At 45.2% G+C, this 24,662-nt stretch overlaps 1 protein-coding gene across 3 annotated transcripts in view; it reads right to left on the bottom strand.

Annotated features, from left to right (window-relative positions):
• CREB5 (cAMP responsive element binding protein 5) overlaps nt 1–24,662 on the bottom strand; it is a 509,250-nt gene that overhangs the window by 315,147 nt on the left and 169,441 nt on the right. For all 3 annotated transcript variants that reach the window (XM_020993294.2, XM_020993292.2, XM_020993293.1), the window contains one exon: nt 12,730–12,896. In XM_020993294.2, coding sequence (XP_020848953.1) covers nt 12,730–12,896 — 167 coding nt within the window. The remainder of the gene's footprint in view (nt 1–12,729; nt 12,897–24,662) is intronic.

Below are 24,662 nucleotides of genomic sequence, written 5' to 3'. Positions count from 1 at the left end.
ATAATAGCCCCAACCTCCCAGGTTATGGTAAGGATCAAATGAGATCATATTTGTAAAGAGCTTAGCACAGTGCCTGGCACATAGTAGGTGCTTAATAATACCCAGAAATGACTGATGCCAACAAAAAATATCAATAAAATTTAATTTAAAAAATGTTCCCAGAGTGACCATACTCGATCATGATTTACTTTTTTTTTGTTCCGTCTGAAAGTCTACAGGCATGAGAGTGTGCAACATTGACAAAGACAGGGCAGAGCCCTTGTAGGGACTGCTCAGGCTGCTGTCTTCCAACAGCCCTTGGGAGGAGCCCTGAGGAGCATTTCTTAGCTGACAGTTATTAGCTGCCTACTACGCACCAGGTGCTGCCGTAAGCACTTCCTGGAGCACCTTGGAACCAGATGCAGGGCTGGGCAGCTGCTTGTGGCTTCGGGCAGGGCAGCCCATATTTCACGAGCTTTTTGCCTAAGGTCTCACACAAACAAACATGTTCATGCACCGAAACTGGGCAAAATACCGACCTTCCTCAGCACTTCCAGTGGGTGGTTGAGAACCACCTTAAACAACCAGTAAATCAATCACCGAGTGTTTGTCCAGCACCTACTGTGTGCCTGGCATTACACTCAGTGCCAGCTTCTTGGAGACTCAGCCGACTTAGTAAGATTCTTCGGGTATTAATAACCCCATTTTATGGATGAGGAAATTGAGTGCCAGACAAGGAAAGGCATCAAGGTGGGGAGGGGTGTGGCCATTCTCCAGGTTGTACAGCCAGGAAGGGGCAAAGCCGGAATTTGGGCAATCTCAGCTCTTTGCAGAATAAACACCAAACTTCCCACTTTTCCTCTGCCTAACCTGAGCAGAGCCCCATCATGTCATGGTCCCCTGAGCACAGAGGAAGCTATCGACCAAAGAACAGAGACAGGTAGGGGACTGATCACCAGACTGGGGAATGCACCTTCAGTGGGGCTGCTCCCATAAGGTGAAGGCGCCATCACCACGCCCGAACCCTGCTGCTCTGTGAGGGATTTACCTACCACACAGGAAGGCCTCTGTTAGGGAGGGATGCTTATTCAAAAGAATACCCTGTGACCAAATAGAATTAGTAAATGATGGATGCCAGCAGGGCCATGGAAACAGCCATGATCCAGAGGGATGGGATCAGGGTCACAAGAATCACTGAGCTGGAAGAGACTTTGGCCCTTTCATCATGTAAATGGGGCAAGAGAAGCCAAGGGAAGTCTGGGGACTTATCCAAGGTCATACAGGAGGGTGGAAGAAAGTCCAGGTCTTTGGACACTGATGCAAGTGCTGGCCTCTATCTACACAGGCAGATGGATGGATGGATGGATGGATGGATGGATGGATGGATGGATGGATGGATGAAGGATGAATAGATATGATAGATAGAGATAATGGATACACTGATAGATTTAGAGAAGGAAACAGAAGGAGGAAAGAAGGTGTAAGAGAGAGGAGAGAGAGAGACAGAGAGAAGAAGAGGAAGAAGAAGGACGAGGACAAGGATAAGGAGAGGGAAGGAAAGATAAATCATGTATTAAGCACTTACTATGTGCCAGGCACTGTGCTAAGTGCTAGAAATATAAATATAAGCAAACAAGACAGTCCCTACCCTCAAGGAGCTTACATTCTAATGGGGGAAGCTGACACATGAAGGAGAGCTGGAAGGGAGATGGGGAAAGGCACCCTCAGGGGCAAGGATGAAGGAGAGGAAATGGAGAGGAGTGTAGGGAGGAAGCGGAATCGGCAATGGAGTGATATTGGCCAGAACTCCTCGTGATGCCCCATGACATGGACGTAACCAAGGGAACAACACTCGCGATGTCTGCAATGATATAAGTGGAAAGAACAATGAAAGAAACCAGTAATGGTCCTGGAGAGCAGAGAATGACATCCATCTCCCCACTTTCAGTAGAGAGGTGGGGAGGTACCAGGGCAGAATGGCAAGTATACCATCAGACTGGATCACTCTATCTGATGTTTCTGCTTAACTGTTTTTCTCGGTTTTAAATCAGAGAGAATTCAATTCGGGGGAGGGAATATTCCCAGAAATGACCTACACACACACACACACACACACACACACACACACACACACACACACACACACAGTATAAAACGGTTTTAATTAAGAAAAGGCCCAAGACTGATTAAAAATGGTTAACATCTATCTAGAGCATTAAGATTTTCAAAGTGCTTTACATATATTATCTCATTTAATCTTTACAACCGTCCCATGAAGGAGGTGCTATTATTATCTCCATTTTACAGATGAGTGAATAGAGGCAGAGAGAGGTTAGGTGGCCTGCCCAGGCTCACAGCCAGACTCAACCAAATTTTCTTTTGGGCAATGGCAGAACTACGGGAGCAGTTCATTCTGTGCAGCGGGTCGAGAGTCAGTTACAGAACCCTGGAAGGAGCCACTTTCCAACCGTTTGGAGAAGTCAGTGGAGCCCCTCGCCTCTTCCCTGTGCTGTACCCCCGGTCCCACCATATTATTGGCTCACCTCTCAATTGTTCCCCCATTCTGCCATGTCTCTGGGGATCTGACAGAGCAGAGAATCCAGCTGCCCCTCCGGAGCCCAGCTGACTGGTTCTCTTGGCTGAGGAAAGGGGAAACCAGGGAGAGGAACAAGGCAGTTTCACTCACCAAAGCACATCTCATCAGCCCATAGGTTCAGAGGTAGAACAAGAGACCCTAGGCCATTCTTCTTATTTTAGAGATGAAGAGACTGAGGGTCAGAGAGAAGAAACCAATTCTATGCACACATTAAGTACCAGAGTCAGGATTCTAACTCAGGCTTTCTAATTCTGAACCCAAAGCCCTTTCCACTCCCAACTTGTAAAAACCACATGGTACCAAGTTCATTGTTCATCCATCCAAGCCAACATCCTTCCTTATTTGTTATTTCATGGTCCATGAATTGTTGCACTTTTTGTAAGCGTATTATCTTAAGCTAACCATGGTGTACAGACAAAGCAATTATATAACAACAACAACAGCAGTAACAATAATTTATAGAACCCTTTAAAGTTTGTGAAGCACTATATAATTCCTATCTCACTGGATCCTCGCAACAACTCTGGGAGGTAGGCTTTGTTATTATCCCCATTTTATAGATGAGGAACCTGAAGCAGGTAGACATTCAGTGACTTGTCCAAGGTCACACTGCTAATAAATGTCTGAGGCCAGATTTGAACTCAAGTCTTCTTGACTCCCAACCCAGCATTCTGTCTTCCTCACTGCTCTTTTCACTCTGAAAACAGGAAGCAAGATGCCAAATGTAACAACATGTACCACCTTAATAGCAAAAGTCACAGCTCTCTTTTGCCTCTAGGACTATAGAATCTCACTTCTGAATCTTGAATGAGCCAATCAGTTAGCCCTCCAAACCAGATTTACTCATAAAGTACAATTGCACAATTGGAAACAGCGGTTTTTGGGGCCAGCTAAAAGCCTTGGGCCTTTGACAAAGTAATAGAAAATGAGGGGATAAAACAAGATTTTTACAAGTCCTCTTGCCCCTTTGGGTCTCAGTTTCCTCATCTGTAGAATGAAGGTGTTGGACTGGATGGCCCAGTTCTAAATCTGTGGTCTACATGGCATTGTCTCATATTGTTGTATGGGGCAAAAACATTGTCTACCAGCTTTCTGGGGAAACTGGCTTGTTCCACAGACTACACTGTGTTGTATTTTGCCCTGGTATGTGCTTGCTTACAACTTCCTGAAATAAACAAACAAATAATAAAGTAAAACTGATAAAACTACAAGCATTAGAGCCAATATTTGAACCCAGGTCTTTAATGGGTCCAAGTCCACAGTCTCATCACAAGTAAAGCAATGACTTTCAAAAGAATGTACCTTGAGCCTTGCAAAAAAAAAAACTGGGAACTCACAGGGCATGGAAAGCAAACCAAAAATTTTCTTGAAAAATCTGAGTTGGTCCCACCCCTCCAATCTATTGTGACCCTAGTGTGGCCCAGCGGAAAGAGGACTGGATTTGGAATCTAAGAAGCTGGGTTCAAACCTTAGTTCTGCCATCAACTCAATATGTGATGCCGAGCAAGTCACTTTGGCCTCAGGGCCCCAGCCCCCAATGGGCCAGATTGCCTCTGATGTCCCTTCTAGCTACAAATCTGATTCAACTCTCCCTGCTCCACAATCATCAGGCTAAATGGCACTCAAAATTCTTCCTTTGGAAACCAAAAGTCACCCCGCTAATTCTGTCCCTGAAGCAGAGAGAAAGGGCAGGTGGAAGAGACACCATTCCTGTCCAGACCCTTCCCCATCAGGGCCATCTTTCTCCCTACTTAACCCACATCCCTTTCATCATGCCAGAGACAGTGACTGGGGTCTGCATTTTTCCATGTCTACATGGGGCAATCCTGGGCCACTGTCCGTAGATAACTGTAAAGCGGAAGTGTCCACAGCCTGCTGGTGCTAGAAGAGGTGAATGAGGTCCACATCCACACGCAGCTGATAAGGCTTCCAGAAGACACGGTTGAGCTGCCAGCTGAGCACCTGGAATAAAATTCAGTAGGACGTGTCTCCAGCGGCTTGCTCCCAAAAGACAAGTGTGATGCAGAGGGCTTGAATTCCAGTCTCGGGCTCAGGAGATATCTGAGTCTGAATCCTGTCTCTGACACAGTAGCTGTGGGATTTTGGGTGAATCACTTCATATGTTATGTCCTCAATTTCCTCAACAACAGCATGAAGAAACTGGATCAGGCGGAACATCTCATAGAGGGGAGAAGGCCAGCCTTTGAGTCGGGAAGAGCTGTGCTCAAGTTAAGCCTCTGAGCTTGGCTAAGACCCTTAGACTCTCAGTGGCCCAGTAGCTCTAAGAACAATGGGTACAGGCGTCTGCATCAGTGGAGGGAATTTTCATAATGGGACTTCCTCCTGCTGATGAAATCAAAGGTCCAGGGCTTGCCCTCCTCCCCTTCCCCCACCATCCAAAAGAGGCCCTCCCAGCCCTACGGTCCTAAGATTTCCAAGCTTAAATCAGCTCGTATTTAAGACTTCCCACACACAATGCCGTCTGATCCTTACAACTCTGGGAAATGGGCGTTATGGATATTATTGTCCCCATTTTACAAATGAGGAATAGGGACTGCCCAGGGTCACAGCCAATAAGCGTCATAAATTGGATTAGAACTCAGCTTCAAAGTCTGGAACTCTAAGCTCCCTCTGTCAAGCTTCTCTCTTGGGATCTACAAAGCCCTGAGATGGGAGAAGCTTCATTCCTGACACTTCAAAGAACTCAACCACCTCCTGCTCACACACTTAGGACTCCTATGTGGCCAAGATGGGTTCTGAACCGAGAGCCAAGGCTGAATACAGCATTCCTTCTACCTTCTTTCACCCAGGCAAGGGCCAGCGACCTCCTTGAGAACCAAGAAGACTAAATGTGGGGCAAGCTCAAGAAAGGGACGGTCACCTGGAGATGCTCCCTGCCTCAGATGAGGGCTGCAAACATAACTCAGCCAGAAGAGCCCTTCATAAACGTGTCCCAAAAGTCTTAGGGTGCAGTCAGACTTTTGGGACGTCCCATTTTTCCTCTAAAGTCTGGAAACTGCTATTACAGAACCTTAGAGCTAGAAGGGACGTCAGTGGCCATTGAGTCTGACCCATTCCTGGATGGGAATCCCCTCTGAACATACTCAGCTCTGCCACACTCCCTCCCAAGGTCATCGTTGAGGGCATTTTGGCCTTTTCCCATCAGCCTGCTCCCAAGATCTAAGCACCAGGACCTCACTCACTTCTGCTATTTCACAGGGCCCGGCCAAGGGCCACGCCCTTGACCACACCCCTATCATCTGGCCTAAAAGCTCTGCTCTGTTACAACTTTGGGATGTTAAGAGGCATTATATTTCAACTGGCCTCGGTACTTAAAGGTTTTGCTCCACACATAAAAATCTGCAAGCAAAGTGCCTGCTAGGCCTCTGCTCCAAGGTAATTTCTCAGCGCCTTGCATGGGGATTTAACGGGAGCCATATGGCCCAGTCCCCGGACCCTCCTCTCAAACATCCCCCTGACGAGATCTCATAAATGTTCCCAGGGCTGTGAAATATCCAGCAATGTTCTAACAATAAAGCCATGCTCTCGGCCGGGATATTCTGTCAAACGCAAAGCAGGAAGCAATGGCTCCTGGTCTCAATTACTTGGGATGGCTTCCAAGTGGTCTTGGCTGGAAATCTGGGCCAGGGATGGGAGGCTTGATCCTAGCCATGGGAACAACTGATCTGTCCTGGTCAGCAGGTGGGGAAATGGGGCTCTTGGTGTTTCCTTGATTTTAAAACACCATCTCCATTTGAGAACACAATCCCTCACACTTTCCTTCTTTGGATAGCAAAGCCAATCTTTAAGATCTGAGTTCAAATCCTGACTCTGGCACCTACAGATAGGTTGGGCACGTCACTTTAACGTTTCTGGATTACAGATAATTCACCGATAAAAGGGGACAGTTGGACTAGGTGATTTCAAAGGTCCTTTCCAGCTCGAGGTCTGGGGAAGAATTGACTCAAAAATTATGTAACCTGTCCTATAGGGTTACTGGGGGTAGGGCAAATGAGAAAATGCTTTACATTTCTCAATGTCACTTCCTGTAATGTGTGCAGAGCAGAATGTTAACTCCTGGAGGGAGGGAAGAGATTTTTTTTTTGTTTTGTTTTGTGTTCGATTTCTCATTGTTTGGTACTGGCACGTGACAGGTGTATAACACATGCTTCTTGATTCGAAGTTATTATTGTTAATATAAATGATTGCCTAATAACGTCTACATCACAGGTAGAAAATTTAGAAGATCTCCAAGCAGGCTTCATGCATACATCCTGTAGAACCATTTCTAGGTTCCAAAGAATAATAAAAATAATTATAATGATGATGATAACAACAATTAATATTTACATAACATTTTGATGTTTCTATATATTATCTTATTTGTCCCTCATGATAACCCTGGGAGGTGAGTATTGTTATTGTTTGGATTTTACAATAAGGAAACTGAGTCTCAGAGCAGCCAAGTGACTTTCCCAGGGTGATGCAGTTAGTGTCTGAGGTAGGATTCTGACTGGTCTTAGACTCCAGTTTCCAAGTCAAGCATTTGATATACCATATTACCTCACTGCTTCAGTTTCCATGGAATTGCCTTGGTAATCCACTGCCTTTAAATGACCCATCCACTATGGGACAGGCTTCCTGCATGCCCTGTAACCCAAATGCTTGGCTTCAGTGACAGCATCCATACTATTAGACTTCTAGAAGTCTCATGGTCAGGAATGATTTCCCTTAGCACTGGCTGTAGCAATTCATTTTCCCAACACCCTTGGAGATGTGGACAATGGGAAGTTAAGTCCTAGACCCAAGCGTCTCCTTTGGGCACAGGTACAAGTGTTGGGATTCCAAATGGAATCTCTACCAAGCCCTGTGATGAGAGATCAGTCAAAAACAGAGAATCCTCAGGGAGTTGCCACTCTGTCCTTCATCTCCCTGGCAGAGTCCCCCATGCATGGACCTCTTTGGGGATCCTGGGTTCTCTTCTCCGCTCTCTCAAAGAAGCATCAGGTCTCAGCTACATTTGCTCACTCCTCTTCCACAGGAAGGACAAAGCCATGGCTGAGAAGTCCAGGCCACCTCAGCCCATAAAGCCAGCAGCTACCAGGCAAGAGCAGCAAGACCACCTCTCTGGACACTTGCTGCCACTTACATAACCAGCCATAAGCTAGGAGAACAAATAGGAACCATACGGTCATGGGAGAGGGAGGCTGCTGGCAGCTAACGGTCATCTGAGTGATGAGGCCAAATTAGGTGTCAGAGCCTCCTGTTCTGATGTGGCCACCAATCCAACTGACCATTCACCATTATGACTGGGGGGAGCCAAGGGACCGTATGAAAACAATTCACCTTATAAGCAGCCCAATTGTCAATCAATTGCCCAGTGGCCACTAGCAAAACATAAGCATCAAATCTATCTATTTTGACATTTGGAGACAGATAGGTGGTGCAATTAGACAGAGTGCTGGGCCTGGAGTCACGAAGACTTGAGTTCAAATATGACCTCAGACCCTTATAAACCGCGTGATGCTGGGCAAATCACTTAATCCCTATTTGCCTCAGTTTCCTCATCTGTAAAATGGGCATAAGAATAGCACCTATCTCCCAAGACTGTTATGAAGATCAAGTGAGATAATATTTGTAAAGCATCTGCTCAGCATAGCATAACATATAAAATATTATAACATATAATCAGTGCTATATAAATTTTAGCTAAAATATTATTATTTTATAACAATACCAGCAAATTATTATATATAATATAAATATATTCATATTAGTTCATACATTATATAATAAAAAGTTATACTTGTATGCAAATATAATATGTAATATAATTAACATAATTATATATTTATATTCTATAATGATATATGCTATTATATGATATGTATAATAGTAGAATGAACATAATAATATTATTAGATATTATTATTTTTACTGTTAACATTATTATAACCACTAACTTGCCTGAGCACTAGCTACCAGGAAAGAGAGAGAGAAAGATAGGTTACTCCTCCATCATCCTTCCGTGCCTTCTCTGACCTGATCTGAGCAATGAGCCAGGGGTTCAGCTACCCCAGATCACAAAGGGAGTGGGTGGCAAAGCCAAGACTTGAACTCAGGTCCTCAAACTCCATCCTGGTTTATAGCTGACTTGGTTTCGCATGTTTTTGTTTTGTTTTTATTGTTTATTATTTTATTCTCTGGTGATTTTTTTTCCTTTCCTTTCATTCATTCATTCATTTACTTCTCATGCGTTTTTAAGAACTGCCCTCCTTCCAGCCCACTTTTTCCCCCATGGCTCATGGGCTCCCTTCTTTTTTCCATCCGTGGCACCGCCCTCCCAAACCTCTGCCATCAATCAGCCTAAGGCGCCCTTCCTGGCACCAGAGTGAGCACAAGTACTTACTAGTTGGAGGATGCCTCCCACACTCCAGAGCTATTTCTCAGTCTTATTCTAGACTGCCTAACCACATAAGTACAGCTAGGATATTTATACTAGCCTGCAAGTTTGTGTCGGCGAGAATATCACCGCTTGCTCTACCCGGGCCCAGAGAAGAGGACGGAGGGCTGGGGAAGGGATGGGCATGAGCCAGGCCCCCCAGGCTCCTCTGACTATTAGCACTATGGCTTTCTGCCTTTTACCCCTCATTTGGGGCTGGTCTGGCTCAGGGCCCGCTCGGTAGCCATGCTCATCTGAGGCCTGCGAGCGACGTCTCTGTACTGTCCCAGGAAGCCTCCCCTATGGACCGGCATCCTGTCACACTTTCCAGGCCTCTCAAGCCTCCCCAGTCCCTCATAGAGAAGGGAAGACATGGTGGAGCAGGGGAGACACCGAAGGCAGAGGGTTGGCAGAAGACCTGGGGGGCACCCAGGAAGGGCAGAACAAGGGGAGACAAGTCCTAGCCCTGAATCCCAGCGGGGCCCACGCCCCTCGGCTGCAGCAGTGAGCTGTGCGTGGGCACAGGTGGGTGCCAGGCTCTGTGGCTGGATCGCAGCTCCGAGTCCTGGGCCTGAATAGAGACTTTCATAGCTGTTTGCTGTTTTTGTTGGCTGGTCGCCATTGCAAACATTTGCAGGTGGCTTGGCCAGATTTTGACACTTGAATATTTGAGGTTGTGATAAAAATCAGAATATTACTACAATATGGGTTCTGTGCAGTCTTACAAAAAAAATAAAATAAAAAAGCTATCTGCAGTTTCAAATGCTCATTTAAAGACACAGTCTCCAGAGGAAACTCATGTTTTAAAATAAGTGCTCATTTCCTTTTCGCTGGGGGGAAATAAAGAAGGGAAAGTCATCCCCATGTTTTGTTTTGTTTTTTTCAAACCACCTAGATCTCAATATTGAATCCACTGGTGAAAGGAGCTACTTCTTACTGAGCCCCAGTGGCCACTCTGGCCAGGTTTGGGGATGGGTCAGGCACAGATAAAGGATAACAACAGGGTGTCTCCCTTGGAATCTGCACCGTAGGCTCTGAAGGGTACAGCCTGAAGAAAGCAGGAACTCCATCAGCCAGCCTTGGCAGGGAGACAGAATCCCCAAAGCAGCAATTATCTCCTAGGACACACCAGGGAAGAAACACAACACCCCAGGACTAGGAACAGACTGTAGGACGGGCCTGGTCAGAAGGTCATGCAATCTCAGGGGCAAGCCCACTCACGGATGGAGAAGAGGCTCACGAACGCCTCCCATAGACCTACAAAACAGCAGACCTCCAGGCTCAGCCTCAGAGGGCCCAACAGCGTCCCATCCACTGCTAAGCCGGCTGCTGGCCTTTGAAAGTGAGCCTGTGCTTAACCTGAGCCCAGCCGGAGTGGTCCTAGCTAGAGACAGGAATAATAGCTGAGGGGCTGGCTCTCTGGGCTGTTGGGGGTGCGAAGCAGGAGCCCTGGGGGGTAGGGCCAAGGAATGTCACTAAAACTGCTTGTAAACTCCAGCACAATTTACCTTTTTCTTTTCTTCCCCCCCTCCAGAAGGAAAAATAAAATAATTATAATTACCCGACATAACTCTGGCTTGTTTCTCCATGGGTCCAGCCACTACAGGGAAACAGTCACTTGAGATGGAGGCGTTTGCTTGTCTTTAATTAGCCCACCCCACCCTGGGAGGATTACAGGTTCTTGCCTCGGATCCCAAAGCTTTTATGGGAGAAAAGACATCTTTAACAGGAGAAGCATTTGCTCATTCGGCCTTATGGTCTCTCCAAACAAAGCCAGGCATTCAGCTGGACAGTCTCATTTTCTGAATCCTGAATGGAAACTCCAGGGTACCCACGGCCAATGGGTGGGTAGTCATTAACTATGGTGCTTTGGTTTGTTATGGTAAGCCTTCCCTCACAAGTCACAACGTATTCATAAGGACTGACAGATGCCAAGGACAAGGGCTTACCCTCCCAGGATGGGCTTCAGTTAAAGAGAAATATGGGGGTTGTCCCCTCATGTGGAGGGGGCACCCTGGAAACTTCTAGAGATAGGGGGAGAGAGGGCACTGGAAAATGGGGTGGCAGCAGCCCCTGCTCCCTATTGAGCAAACCTGTCTGATATGGCACAGCCCCATAATTCCAGTCTGTCTTTCATCATCTTACCTGGAGGGTTCTGGGAAATAGCATTCATCCATTCTCTATACGTGGTAATACAAGTAAATTGCCAAGCTTGGGAGTGTGTGTGTGTGTGTGTGTGTGTGTGTGTGTGTGTGTGTGTGTGTGTGTGTTTTACTTCCTCACAATTCAAGAGTGACCAATGCTATGTAGAAACTGTATGAAGTCTGAACTCCCTCTGCCCCCAAACCCAGATGGAATGGAGGAGACTGTGACCCTGAGGTGCTGAGCAGGGGAGGGAAACATTTGTACTCCTGGCCTTATTATACATACAAAGCAAAATCTAATACAAAACCAAACAAAAAACCAAGGGCATTTAAATCTCTTAACTCACAACTCCCAAACTCTTAATTTGTTTAAGTTCCTATCCAAGTGAGATAGGAAAGACAAGATTATTATTCCCATTCTACAGAATGAAAAATTGAGTCAGCAAGAGGTTAAATTCACTGGTTAGAAGTCATATGGCAAGGACTGCAGGTCAGCTAAGGAGTAAGGGTATTTGGGTCCTGCCGATGATCAACACCCAGGATAATAGGGTGGGTAGGTCCAGAGGCAGGAAGGATGCAGAGGCCTTGGGAGGGGCCACGAGTCAGGATAAGGGCAGACAGAGCAAGCGACTGCATGGCTTTGAGTCCAGAGACACGTCCGCCATCCCACCCGCCTTCCTTCATGAATTGTGATTCCAAGGGGTGAGACACCACAAACCACACAACACAGCACAACACAACACAACACAACACAACACAATCGTGGCAAGTCAATGGGAGAGCTGGGGCTGAAGTCTAGGTCTTCTCCACCCCAGTCCAGCAAGCTCAGGCATTCCACTAGATCACCCTCCTGGTATATCATCAGTTGGGAACATGGATCCATGCTAGGCTTTCTTAGCCCAATACTTTCACAATGGCCCCATTTCCTTCACATCTTAAAGGTCAGCGGACCTCAAAGCTCTTTGCATCTCATGAGGCTCCAAGCCTGCATCGCCCTTATACTAACTTTTAAAAAGTGTTTCAGGATTCCCAGGCTGCTGAGAAAGTTAAGTGATCTTTTCTTTTTCTCTCTATCTTTGTCCCTTTCCCAAAGGAACAGGTTCTCAGGAGAGCTGTTCTACCTTCCTAGAAAAGCTGGTTGAGACAAGGAAACCTTAACAATGGTAGAAGACCAGGGAACAAAGGATCCCAGGGGCCTCCCTAAGGGGCACTGGATGTGGGTAGGAGGTCTGTACGGGTGCATTATTGTGCCACCAACACACAGTTGTCTGGAATCCTGACTCTCTGGCCTCTAAACTTCTCTGCAATCTCAGAGAAATAGTGCACCAAACTAATCCAGGAATATATACGACATTGACAAAAAATACTGCTTTATTATCAGTCCCCTGCTTGGTAATCTCTCTCTGTGATGAAAGCAGCTTCAACTCTCCCCTAGGAAAGATCAAAGCTTCAGTCGAGGCTTGCCCTGGGAGTTGGGCAAAGAATCCCCTAAGGATTTCCCCCAATCAAGGCCCTGCAGAAAATCAACATGAAGACCCATGTGGAGTCAACCTCCAATCTCTCCTTACCCGATCTGACGGTTTGTGGAAGGAGCTTGCGTGATCACAGAGCTGGACTGAGGGGAGGGCATGGCCTGTTGAATCACAACGCTGGTGTCATGGTTGGGCATCCGCGTGGTGCCCAGCTGATGAGGCCCTGGCATCGCTCCGCCAACTGCATTGTGCATTGGGATAGCCTGCCCAGAGAAGGAGGGGAAGAGGGAAGGAAATCAATATTTCATTCTGTGTTCATGGTCTGCAAGTCCGAGATTAGGAATCTCATAGTGTCCCCCCAGACAGAGAATTACTGGCCCCTGGCAAAACTTGAGCCATTGGGACGGGATAAAATACAACTGGTTTCATTGACAGTAGGAAACATGAAAATACCTGGAAGTTTGTTAATTGCTTCGCTGCCACACTGACGTGAGATTTATATTAGAGACATCTCGTACACATGTCTCTGACTTGGCGTGATAAATACCACATTGGAAAGTGAGTTTTTTGTGGTGAGCTCCCAGCTCTATGATTTAATGGGTCGGCCAATCTATTGAACCTGCAGCCAGCTTTGGATGACAAGCACGCTGGCCTTTTCATGATATCTGTCCAGCCCACAATTTCATGAAATTGACACCTCTCTGGGTCACGGGATGGCATGGTTATGTAATGAGCCCAAGAGCCTGGGGATAGTGGATGATGGAGACATAACAGGAGGCACGGCCACAGTCTAAGATCTACAAAGATCCAGCCTCCCCTTTTAGCTTTACAACGGCAAAGATCTAGGTCACTTGTAGTCCCCATACATACACATAGAGATCTAAATCTGGAAGGAACCTCTGAGATCAATTAGTCTGATTGCTTTACAAATAAGGAAACTGAGGCCGAGAGAAATGAATGGACTTGCTAATTCTGAGCTAAGTGCTAGAGTTGGGATCTGACTCCAAATGGAGTGCACTTTTCATTGTATAATGCTGTCCCCTTCACATGCAAAGAATTTTTAAATTTATTTTAAACATCCTCCCTATGACACCTCTTGATGGTGGCGAGATGATCGTGGGCTCTCTAGGGCCATGGTGATGGAGCACAAGCTTCTGCCTAGCCAGGAATGCCTCGAGGACCTGTTTTCTCATGGTCCCTATGGCTGAATTTGGTTAGGTAGGTCCTGAGACCAGAGAGAGGCCATAGCAGGCTCAGCCAACTTCAAAGACTATCTGCAAACCTAGAGAAGGGTGGTAAGAAGCAATATTGGGTGCCAAACCCACACGGGGAGAATTTTGAATATTTGAGGATTAAAGTGAGAATCCCCAAGCATGATGAAGTCTGGGGAGTGTATTTGATGAGGCTGCGTTCTGCCTGGAATGAAAGTATTGGAGCAAAGAGGTTTTGTTTTCACTGAGGCCAAGTAGGCAGAGACATTCTAAGAATATCTTGAGCTGAAAATTGATTATTATTGTCATTTTTTAAATCCGGAAAACAAGTCACATCAACAAGCAATTTATTAAGGTGTCAGGCAATGGGCTAAGTGACAATAGGTAAACAAGGAAAGATCAAGCTTTTGTTAGCAGGGACACTATAATACAATGGAAAAAGAGTTAGCTCTGGGGCCTTGGTTCAAATCTTCATTCTGCAACTCATTACCTGCCTGGCCTTGGAAAGGTCATTTCACTTCCCTGGGCCTCAGTTTCCCCATATGTAAAATGAAGCATTTGGCTAAGATAGCCCCTGAGTTAGTTCACTACCAGCCCTAAATCTATGACTTATACTCCTCTCAGCCTCTGCCCTCCAAGGTTTTGTCTTTGATCCTTGATCTGCAAAACTATGTTCCTTTTAGTTATAATAGGTCTCCTTAACCTGGGTCTATGAACTTGGTTTTCTAAAAATGGTTTTGATGACTCTGTTTCAATATAATTTGTTTCCTAGGTATATTTTATTTTATGCTTTTAAGATTATTCTTCTGAGAAGGGTCCCTAAGCTTCACCAGACCAATTGCCCAGCAGGTCAAGGATATCCAAGTGGTTCAGAACTAGTTTTAGCAAACAGATTTAGAACTAGGAGAGGCTACACAGAAGTGGAGGGGCAGACAGAGAAACTCTCATCCAACCTTCTCTCTCTCTCTCTCTCTCTTTCTCTCTCTCTCCTCTTCCTCCTCCTCCTTCTTCCTCTTCTACTTTTCTTTCTCTCCCTCCTCCTCCTCCTCCTCCTTCTTCTTCTTCTTCTTCTTTCTTCTTCTTCTTCTTCTTCTTCTTCTTCTTCTTCTCTTCTTCTTCTTCTTCTTCTTCTTCTTCTTCTTCTTCTTCTCTCTCTCTCTCTCTCTCTCTCTCTCTCTCTCTCTCTCTCTCTCTCTCTCTTTCTCACATACACACTCTCAGGCTCAGAGGGATTAAGTGCTTGGCCTGAGGTCACATGACTAGCAAGTGTCAGGGCCAGGATTTGAACCCATGCCTGCTAACTCTACAAAAACACTACACCCACTATAGTCTGTGGCTGCCCATGTTGAGGGCAGCTGCTAAACCAAAGGTGATCAGGAAAATTGTGTGTGTTTAGGGGGTGCAGTTTGATAAGGCATTGTTGGGGGGAAGATGGAAGGAATGGTGCATCATTACCAATTTGCTAGTGGGGGGGAAAGTCTGCCAGAACACTTTAAGGCTTAGCACAGAGGAAAGCCAGAATTACTCCCCAGGAGGACGAGGGATAGCTCAGCCCTGTTCTGCAGCAGAGAACAGGGATTTCCTGCACTGCGTGTTAAGTGATGGTGAGAACATACGTGCCTTTGGACTGCCGGTGTCCATCACGTTGCACCTTTCTCAAGGTTTCTGATTTCTAAAGGCTGACTGCCTGGGCTGTCAGGAGTCCAGATGGAAACTGGGCACCTGGCTTAAATTGTGGGCTGACCAGAGTGTGCGTGTGTGTGTGTGTGTGTGTATGTGTGTGTGCATGCTTACACACACATGTGCTCACATACACAGCCCAAAGCTCCCTCTAGGACCACGCAGGACTGTTTGATACCTTAACACACTGAGAAAAGCCCCAGGTGCTATTGCACTGGGTGAGAGTAAAGACATGAAGAGGAAAAACTCTAGGACCAGCAAAAAGAGAAAGTAAGCACTTTCATTGTTTTTATGCCGACAAGTTCTAATGAAGAAAAATGACTAAAGATAAAGAAATATTTGAATTACACATTCACAGAATCCCAGAATCCCGGGGGTTGGCAGCGACCTTGGCAACGATCTAGTCCAATAACACTCGAAAAAGAATATCTGCCCCTTTAGAATGTCAGCGACAGGGGCTTATCCAGACTCAGCACCAGCGCCTCGAGGAGCTGGGCTCCCCAGCTCTGGGGGCAGGCAGCTCATTCCTCTTTGGGATAACCAAAGGGTGAGGACTTTCTCCCAACATCAAACTCAAATTGGCTTCCTTGTCATCAGCCCCTGCTGCTTCTGGTTCCTCCCTCTGAGGCGCCTCTGCTACATGACAATTTTGTAAGTAGTTGTAGACAGCTGGCGTGTTCCTTCTGTGTCTTCTTATTTGGGAACCAAGTACCCCACATTCTTCAACCAGTCCTTCTGTGGCATGGATTCAAGGCACCTCCACATTCACAATCTGACCCCAGCTTACTTTACCCAGGTAATTACCCTGACACACTCTCTTCCAGGCAAACTAGGCTACTTTCTCTTCTTCCTGCATAATATTCCATCTAGTACCTTTGGATGGGGGCAGCTAGGTGGAGCAGGGGATAGAGTGCCAGGTTGGCGTCTGGAAGACCCATCTACCTGAGTTCGAATCCAGCCTCAGACACCTCCTAGCTGGACAAGTTGCTTCACCCTTTTGCCTCAGTTTCTTCATCTGTAAAATGAGCTGGAGAAGGAAATGGCAAACCACTCCAGTATCTCTGCCAAGAAAATCCCAAATGGGGTCACAGAGAGTCAGACATGACTGAAATGACTGACCGCCTTTGGGCAGGCTGTTTCTTCCAATAGAATGTAAGCTTCTCTAGGGAGGCTTGTATTTGTATCCCAGCATCTAGCCTTACACTTAAAAGACTCTTAAACAAATGACTGATGATTGAGTCATCATTATTATCTTTATTCTTTTTTTTTTTTGGCTAGTCAATGGGGTTAAGTGACTTGCCCAGGGTCACACAGCTAGTAAGTGTTATGTGTCTGAGGCCAGATTTGACCTCAGGTCCTCCAGATTCCAGGGCCGGTGCTCTATACGCTGCGGCACCTAGCTGCCCCTCATCATTATTATCTTTGTTGTCATCATTATTATTAGCCTTGCAGCCTTGAGAATTTGAGATATGATACCAATCAACTGAGAAGCAATTATTAAGCATCTACTGAAGATACCGAAGACACTGAAGATACAAAGACAAAAATGAAACTAGCAGCTTCTTCTCTTTCTAGCAATATAGTTGGTGGCTCTGATCAAGGGCAGAGGGAAAGGCAGATGACCTGCTGAGGTCTGTTCCAGCTCTGTCCTTTAACTCTGCTTCGTACCAGCAGCACAGAGATGACATCAGGACTGAAGAGGTCCAGGCTGCCCCGCCATCCTCCCTCTTTGCCTTGCACATACAATCTGCCCTTTTCCTATAGAGACAAGAGACCATTAAAAATAGAGATTTCTCAGAAGAATAAACAGCAGCTCTGAAGGTGAAGCCCTATCATTTCCTACAGAACAAAGAAACTTTTCTTTCTAAAACAGCATGTTATAACTTGAATGTGAAACTGTTCCTTGAGTTCGAATTTACCATTTTCAGCTCATAATTTGTCTTCATGGGCAAGAATGGCAGCACTGCCAGTTCAATGAATCATTTTTATGCCGTGAAAAAACCCACTGGATTCAGAATCGGAGGGCCTGAGTCTGAATCTCCCTTCTGCTCCTTACTACCCACAAAGCCTTGGGAAAGTCATTTAGCTCACTCGGAACCTGTTAAAAGAAGAGGCAGGATCGGATGAATGAAGGAAGCCCTTTTTAAGCACTTACTTGTACAAAGCACCTTACTAGGCACTGGGGACAACCCCTGCCTCTGGGGAGCTCATATCCTATTTGGGGAGAAAACATCGGGTTTCAGCTGCAAGTCAAATGAAAGGGTCTCACGGGGCAGAGGCAAAGGAGGTGGCCAGCGCTCTTCTTCAATGTCATGGCCACTGATAAAATCCTATTCATTCCCAATGTTGAGCCAGGGCCAAGGACTTTGGGGCCAAGGGCTTTCTTCTCTGCTTCTTCAGTAGCTGGGGCTGCAGCCCTTGTGGGAGCAGGTCCGGGCTGCATCTCCACGGAGGCTGCTTCTCAGGAAGATGGCCCAAGGACACTGGGTTGGAAACCTTCCCATTCCCAAGGCTCTTGGAGTCCTGGGCTCTCTAGATCTGCCTCTGAGGTCTAAATTCTGCCTCAGGCACTTACTGGCTGAATGACCCTAGGCAAGTCTTTAGGCCTCCCTTGCTCATCTGTAAAATGAGGGGGTTGGTCTCCGTGGCTCCAAACCCATAATCCTATGAATTTTTAGCATAGACAAGCATAGAAGGAAGGGAGAAAGAAGATGAATGTGAATCAGGAGATGGGTTTGAATCTTGGCTCTGTCACTAACACACTTGGGCTAGTCATCTGACCTCATTTGCCTTTAAAAAGTAATTATGAAAAATAGATTTTCTCAAAGGTCCCTTCCAAGTCTAAAATCAAAATTTTCCATGCAACTTCAGGATTCTCAAGGGCTCACAGATTGTTAAAACAGGGAAGGACCTTCAAGATTACCTAGTCTCTTCATTTTACAAATGATGAAACTGAGGCTTAGAAAAGATAAGGCACTTGTCCAAATTCATGCTGTTCTTAAAGGGGCAGAACTGGGACTCAGATCCGCGCCTTACCTTCCCATCTGAAATTCTGAGATATTATGCTATGATGACGACCTCTCTCACCCCGCCCCAACCAAAACTTGTTTCAGAATACCAGGCAGCGCATTTACAATGTGTGTTGTTATTTATTTATGTTTTTAAATCCAGTACTACAGAGAATAATGTAAGTGCCTTGAAGGTAGCTTTTGTATTACTTTTTGTTTTCTGTCTTTGGACCTGGCTCCAAGCGCAGTGCCTGGGACATAGAAGCAACTTAATAAATGCTTGTGGAGTTGAATTAAGGAGATTATTTAATATTGCTTTTACCAGAGTATGTGCCAGAGTTTCACAACATTCTAGTAAAGCCTCTCTTTGTAGGAAGACAGAACATGGGGTGGAGATGGAGGGGAGAGAGAAAGTCGGGAAGGAGAAGGAGTGAGAGGAAGTGCGGGAAAGGAGGGAGGGACAGAGCCTGCTCTAATACATCTAGGGCTATCGCCCGTGAATTCCCTCCCTTCCTCCCTCCCCATTTCACAGTCCATTCATTTATAGCAACCACTTGCTCAGAATGCAATACAGATCGGCTTATCTTTAACCAGAGATAAAACTAATTATAAAAGTACAGACAGCAAACAAAACAAGTTTAAAGAGAGGAGGAAACTGCCACGGGTAAAGAACTCCAGTCTGCCAAAGAGCAGGGAGGCAGCGCCAGGGGAGGAATTGTAGAGAGAGTAATTTCACCACTTCCCCGTAGTAATAACCTCGAAGGAAACTGCAGAGGTCTGCCCATGCGGACCACTCTTCAGCGGGTTCAGGGAGCCAGACAAGGACCCAACACTTCATGATTATATTCCAGTTACAGCCACATCCTCTTTCACTTGTAATCTGCATCTACACACCAAAGGCCCTCCTCTCTACACTCTTGCCTCCATTCTGTCCTTCAATCTTCCTTTCTAGCCGAGAAAACCATATTTGCCATCAGCCCCCTTTGCCGATTTTGCCAGAGTGTTTAAAAAAATGTTTTAGCAAAAACTATTTATTTACTGGATTTTTTTTTACCAAAAACTAGTTTACCAGATTAATAAATAGGGTGGAGATGTTAGTACAATCACATGGATTTGTGCCTCAAATGTAGTGCTTCATGGATGCATGCCAAGCCTAGGTGGAGATCTCTAAAGCACACCACTAAAGAAGGTGCTAACATTCTGTTCAGACACTAATCAATGACATACAATACTCATTTATTAAGTGCCTACTATGTGTCAAGCATTGTGCTAAGTATTGGACATGGGGGTGTTTAGGTAAGAGAAGAAAAATTGGGGGGTTCAAGGGTAGGGCAGTAGAAAAGGATTGAATTAGGAATCACAAAATCAAAGAAGTTCAGAGATGGACAGCATCTCAAGGACCAGAGAGTCTAACCCATACAGAAACAAAATCCTTTCTACAATGGCCTAAGTGAGAAGCCACTTCTGACTCTTGCTGTCTGTATGGTCTTCAGTGAATCATTTGCCTCAGTTTCCTTATCTGTAACATAAGGGCATTGGGCCAAATGACCAAAGTGTCCTTCCAGCTTTGCTTTAAAGACTGTGATACCATATTTTATCAAGTGTAGCCAAAAGAGGAATGAATGAGGACAGATGGTTGGATGTTACATGGGAGGCTTAACATAATAACAAAAATTTCTAATGATAAGAATTGTTCAGAAACGGCCTTCATGGTCTTGAGAGGTAGTGAGCTCTGTGTCACTGGAAATGTTTGAAGCTGGATAATCATCTGTTGGGGTTGGTGTAAAAGCTTTTCTACTCATGGGTGGGAAATTGGATGAGATGAACATTAAGGTCCTTTCTAACCCTGAGATCCTTGAATTCCTAATTCATGGTTTCTGCTGAATTCTCTCTAAATGGTTTGAAATGGATGGCAATACACTTCTGACCACCAAGTAAGAGAAACTGAATGTCCAGTTGGCTTCAGGCCCTGAACCATAGCTGGCCCTGATCCGTACTGTTTTGCTAAGGAAAGAGAAGGTTGTGTGTTTGACATCTCTTTAAGCCCTACCTAGATTCCTGAGTGTCCCCCCCTACATCATCTCCAAAGATGATTCCCAATGATGCAAAGTGAACCCCAACCTAACCAACATCTATTAAGAATCCTTAGACCTTTGATAAAGAAGGCAGGAAAATCCATTCTTCACTCAACCCTAAAATGCCTGGTTCAGAAGGATTGTAAAATTTCCTTTGGCTTCTTCCCATCTTCTCTTCCCACAATCTCTGTTTTTATGATAGTTTCAAGACATGAAGGGTGTGCACTCAATGAGAAGAAGGAGAATAAATAAGTCTTGATTGCATGCTGAGGAAGATGTGATGAAGGATGGTAATTGTCATTCTGCATGCATGGACATGGAATGCATTATGCAAAAAAACACCCCATATGTACATGAACATATAGACAGATATTTTAACTATAATTTGGGGGTGTGGGAATGAAAAAAGAAGAAAAGTGGAACATAGATGAAAGTGAAGACTCGGGGCATACCAGCAAAATAAATTTGATTCCCACAGGGTGTCCAAATACTATCTTCCAATCTAAAACCCTTCTAATCACTGAGGAGCAAAAAAGAGATGGATTTCCCAATGAAGAGGCAGGGTCAACCTGACACTCATTTACAAGCAGGATTGTGCAACCTTGGAGCTGTCTGCATCTAAATGATGCTTGGGGAGTTATGGAGAATTTTAAATCTTCCCAGATGCAAACATCTATAAACTGGATTGAACAATATTTAAACTATTCTAAATAAAGGGAAGGACAAAAGCTAAGGGCATTCACCGTCTGCTCATTTTGGGGGCAATCAAGGGGAAACAGTGAACAGGAACAAAGGACATTAGAAAAACCACTAATTATGGAGTAGTAACATAGATTCAAATCCTTCTTCTGACACTGTCTCTGGGGCCATGGGTGGTCACTAATGTCCTTGGCCTTTATTTTCTTCATTTTCAAAATGAGGGGGTTCGACTTCAAAGTCACTGAGATCCCTTCCAGTTATGGGTCTATGCTCCTGGTGTCTCCTTTGAAGAGAAGCGAATTTTTTTGTGATAAGCTATCTTATCATCCCCAGGCTCTTCCACCACCATCCGCACAAAACTGCTAACTTGGTCTTCTGGAAAGTATGACTGATCATGGATCAATCTAAAACATGTATGAGGATAGGAGGTGGGAGCCAGTTCAAAAGGCTAGCAATAGCTCGTTGTTAAATTTTCAGTGTGAGCATTTACACCTCAGAAATTAGCAAGCACTACAAACCAATGTTCATTCATCGTTCTGTTGATCGTCTAGACTTAAAGAAGCATGTAAAAACTGCCACAAATATAGATTAAACTTGAAAGTGTGTCCTGTGTAGATTTTTTTTTCTGGAGAGCTGGCTGTTAAACATTTACCAGTCTCAATTCTTAAGGAGATTACATTTGATCGCTAATATTCTATCATGTCAATTTTCTCTTCAAAAAAACTTACATGGTTCAATCGTTTGCAGAATAAATTCTAAAGTTCTCTACCTGGCATTCAAGGGTACCTATGATTTGGCCCCAAACTACCCTTCCTGCCATCCAGTATTTTCCTTCACATACCCAATCTTCACTTCAGTAGAACTAAACTATTGGTCATTGCCCAACAATTTTCACCAACATCATTGGGCCTGTACTGCTCCCTATGGTCTGAAATGCCCTTGCTCCCCCGATTTGCCATTCGGTTCTTTCCACCCTTCAAAACACAAACCAGCCACTAGTTCCCCTCATTTTCTACCAGATGGAAGTGACTTTTCCTTCCCTGTGTCTCTGAGCACCTTTGTTACATTTCCTTGTGGAAATGTTTGCTTTCTTTTGTTTCAGAGTTATTTGTATATATTACTCCTCTGCCCCCACTAGAATATAAGCTTCCTGAGGGCAGGTACTCTCTTATTTTTCTTTGCATCTTTCCCCTACTCTCATACCTAGTAGCATGCCTTACACATATGGAACACTCAGATATTTGTTGAAGTCCATTTCTGACTACAGCTGGATGAAATAGAAGACGCTTGAGCCTGTATAGATGAGAACATGCTGCTATGGGGTAAATTACATGTGGAATGGGGGAGGGGAGGCACAAACCCCCACCTCTTCTACCAATAACCATCCTCCCTCAGTACAAATACCTAGAAAAGGCTTTATTTTTGTGCTAGAAGGGACCTTAGAGGTCATCTTGTCCTAAGCTCTCATTTTAAAGATGGGGGAAAGTGAGACCCAGGAAGGTTGAATGATCAAGGTCACACAGGTGATGAAAGAGACAGGATTTAAACCCCACTTCTCTGACCACAGAGTCACTGCTCTTTTCACCATACCTATCCATCTTCCTAAGTCTTGGAATTTAGTGCCAACACTTTAGATCTGGTACACCGCAACTGAGTGTCCCTGGACCAGTCCAGCGCTTTCCCAGATAATGGAAAGTAGCCTTAGTAAGATCCATAATGTGGAGCTGGAAGGGGGAGCCTTAATCAAAGCTTATTCTTCTGTGTGTCAACTCCTCTTCCCCTTAACCCCCAGGCGTGGGATTGTTTCCAACAAGAAAGGTGAGGACCCTATTTCTTACTCAGCCTTGTTGTGAAAATAATTTCCTTTGTTGTAAATGAGATGGACAGAGGACAGAAAAAAAAAATCCCAAATTATCATATTCCCCTTAGGGGCACTTTAAAAGGTGATTAATTGGGACTATGCTGTGATCTCAGGAACAGTATTCCCATCCCACCGCTTGGGGTCCCATGTCATCACCACTGACTTCACACCTTTAAAGGCCTGGGAATGTGTTCTTAATTCATTGTGGAATGATTGATTCTGAGCCCTAGGAAAGGGTCTCAGCTTTAAGATCATGTTGCCTACACATGCATTTCTAGACAGGTTTACAATGAGCAGGACAGATTAGGATTAGGGAGGGAGGATTGTGGGTTTTCCCTCCTTCCTCAAAACAGTCTGGTGAAATTTTTAAAAATCAACATCCTTCTCTTTCTCCACAAGGCCATTCGACCTTGGCACAAAGAGCTTTGAAAAGGGTTCTAGATTAGAAATTTGACATGAAGGACACTTTGGGGAAAGTTTAAACACACACACACACACACACACACACATAATCTCTCCTTTACTTTGGAATACAGCTTTGGCTTCATGGCCAACTTTCAGAATAGGGACATGGCTGTGAATTGGGGAGAAGGCTTGGGAGCCATGATAACGTTCAGTTAACCTACACCAATATGGTGTTAGTTGGCCAAAAGTAGCCAGTTTTCCCTAAGGGTGAAAATACATCTTTGAGTCTATAAATTAACAAAGGCTAGGGCATCTTCCTGGTCCCCTGACCCATCCTCCACCCTGTCCCACCCCCAGTCCTCTCTGGCTCTTCCTAATATTGTGCTTAAGGCAATGTCTCAAAGAACTATTCCCATAACCCTTTTATAGCTATTCATTTAAACCCGCAGTAAAATACAAAAAAACAACAAACATTTTCTCAGAAGCCACCTTGGACTGTGAGAAACAATCCCCTGGCACCACGGCCAAGGTCATGCTCACCCCAACATGTGACATTCATGCGTCTTCCTTTTCTTCTCGGCAAGTCTTCATCATGGCTCCCTCTCCTCAAAGCAAGAGAAGCTGCCTTGGTAGCTTCCTCTGAATCTCATCCTACTGGTCAGATGAGACCAGAGTTGAGGTTCTGCAAAGATTGCCACAGTTTTTGGAACCACGGGTGAGAGAGTCCAACTGGACTCTGCCAAAGTCAACCCCTATCTGAAGTCCTGTGCTGAGTTCTGGGCACCACATGTTAGCAATGACTTTGAAAATTTGGTGAGTATCCAAGGGGAGGAAGCATAGTACAATGGAAAGAGCTCTGACTCTAGTGCCAGAGGACGTGAGTGCACATCCTGTCTCCGCTAGTTACCACCTATGTGACCGTGGACAAGTCATTCCACCCCCTTAAAACGAGAGGGTTCAGCTAGATGGCCTCTAAGGCCCCTCCAGCTCTAAATCTATGATGCTATAACCTGAATCTCCCTGGTCTTTAATTTCCTCATCTGTAAAATGGAAGTGCTTGATTAGATGCCCTCTGAGGTGTGTGCCAGGT

The sequence above is a fragment of the Phascolarctos cinereus genome, unplaced genomic scaffold (assembly GCF_003287225.1).
Source record: "Phascolarctos cinereus isolate Bilbo 61053 unplaced genomic scaffold, phaCin_HiC Scaffold_1;HRSCAF=81, whole genome shotgun sequence".
Taxonomy (NCBI): domain Eukaryota; kingdom Metazoa; phylum Chordata; class Mammalia; order Diprotodontia; family Phascolarctidae; genus Phascolarctos; species Phascolarctos cinereus.
This window is presented reverse-complemented; position numbering and strand designations above follow the sequence as displayed.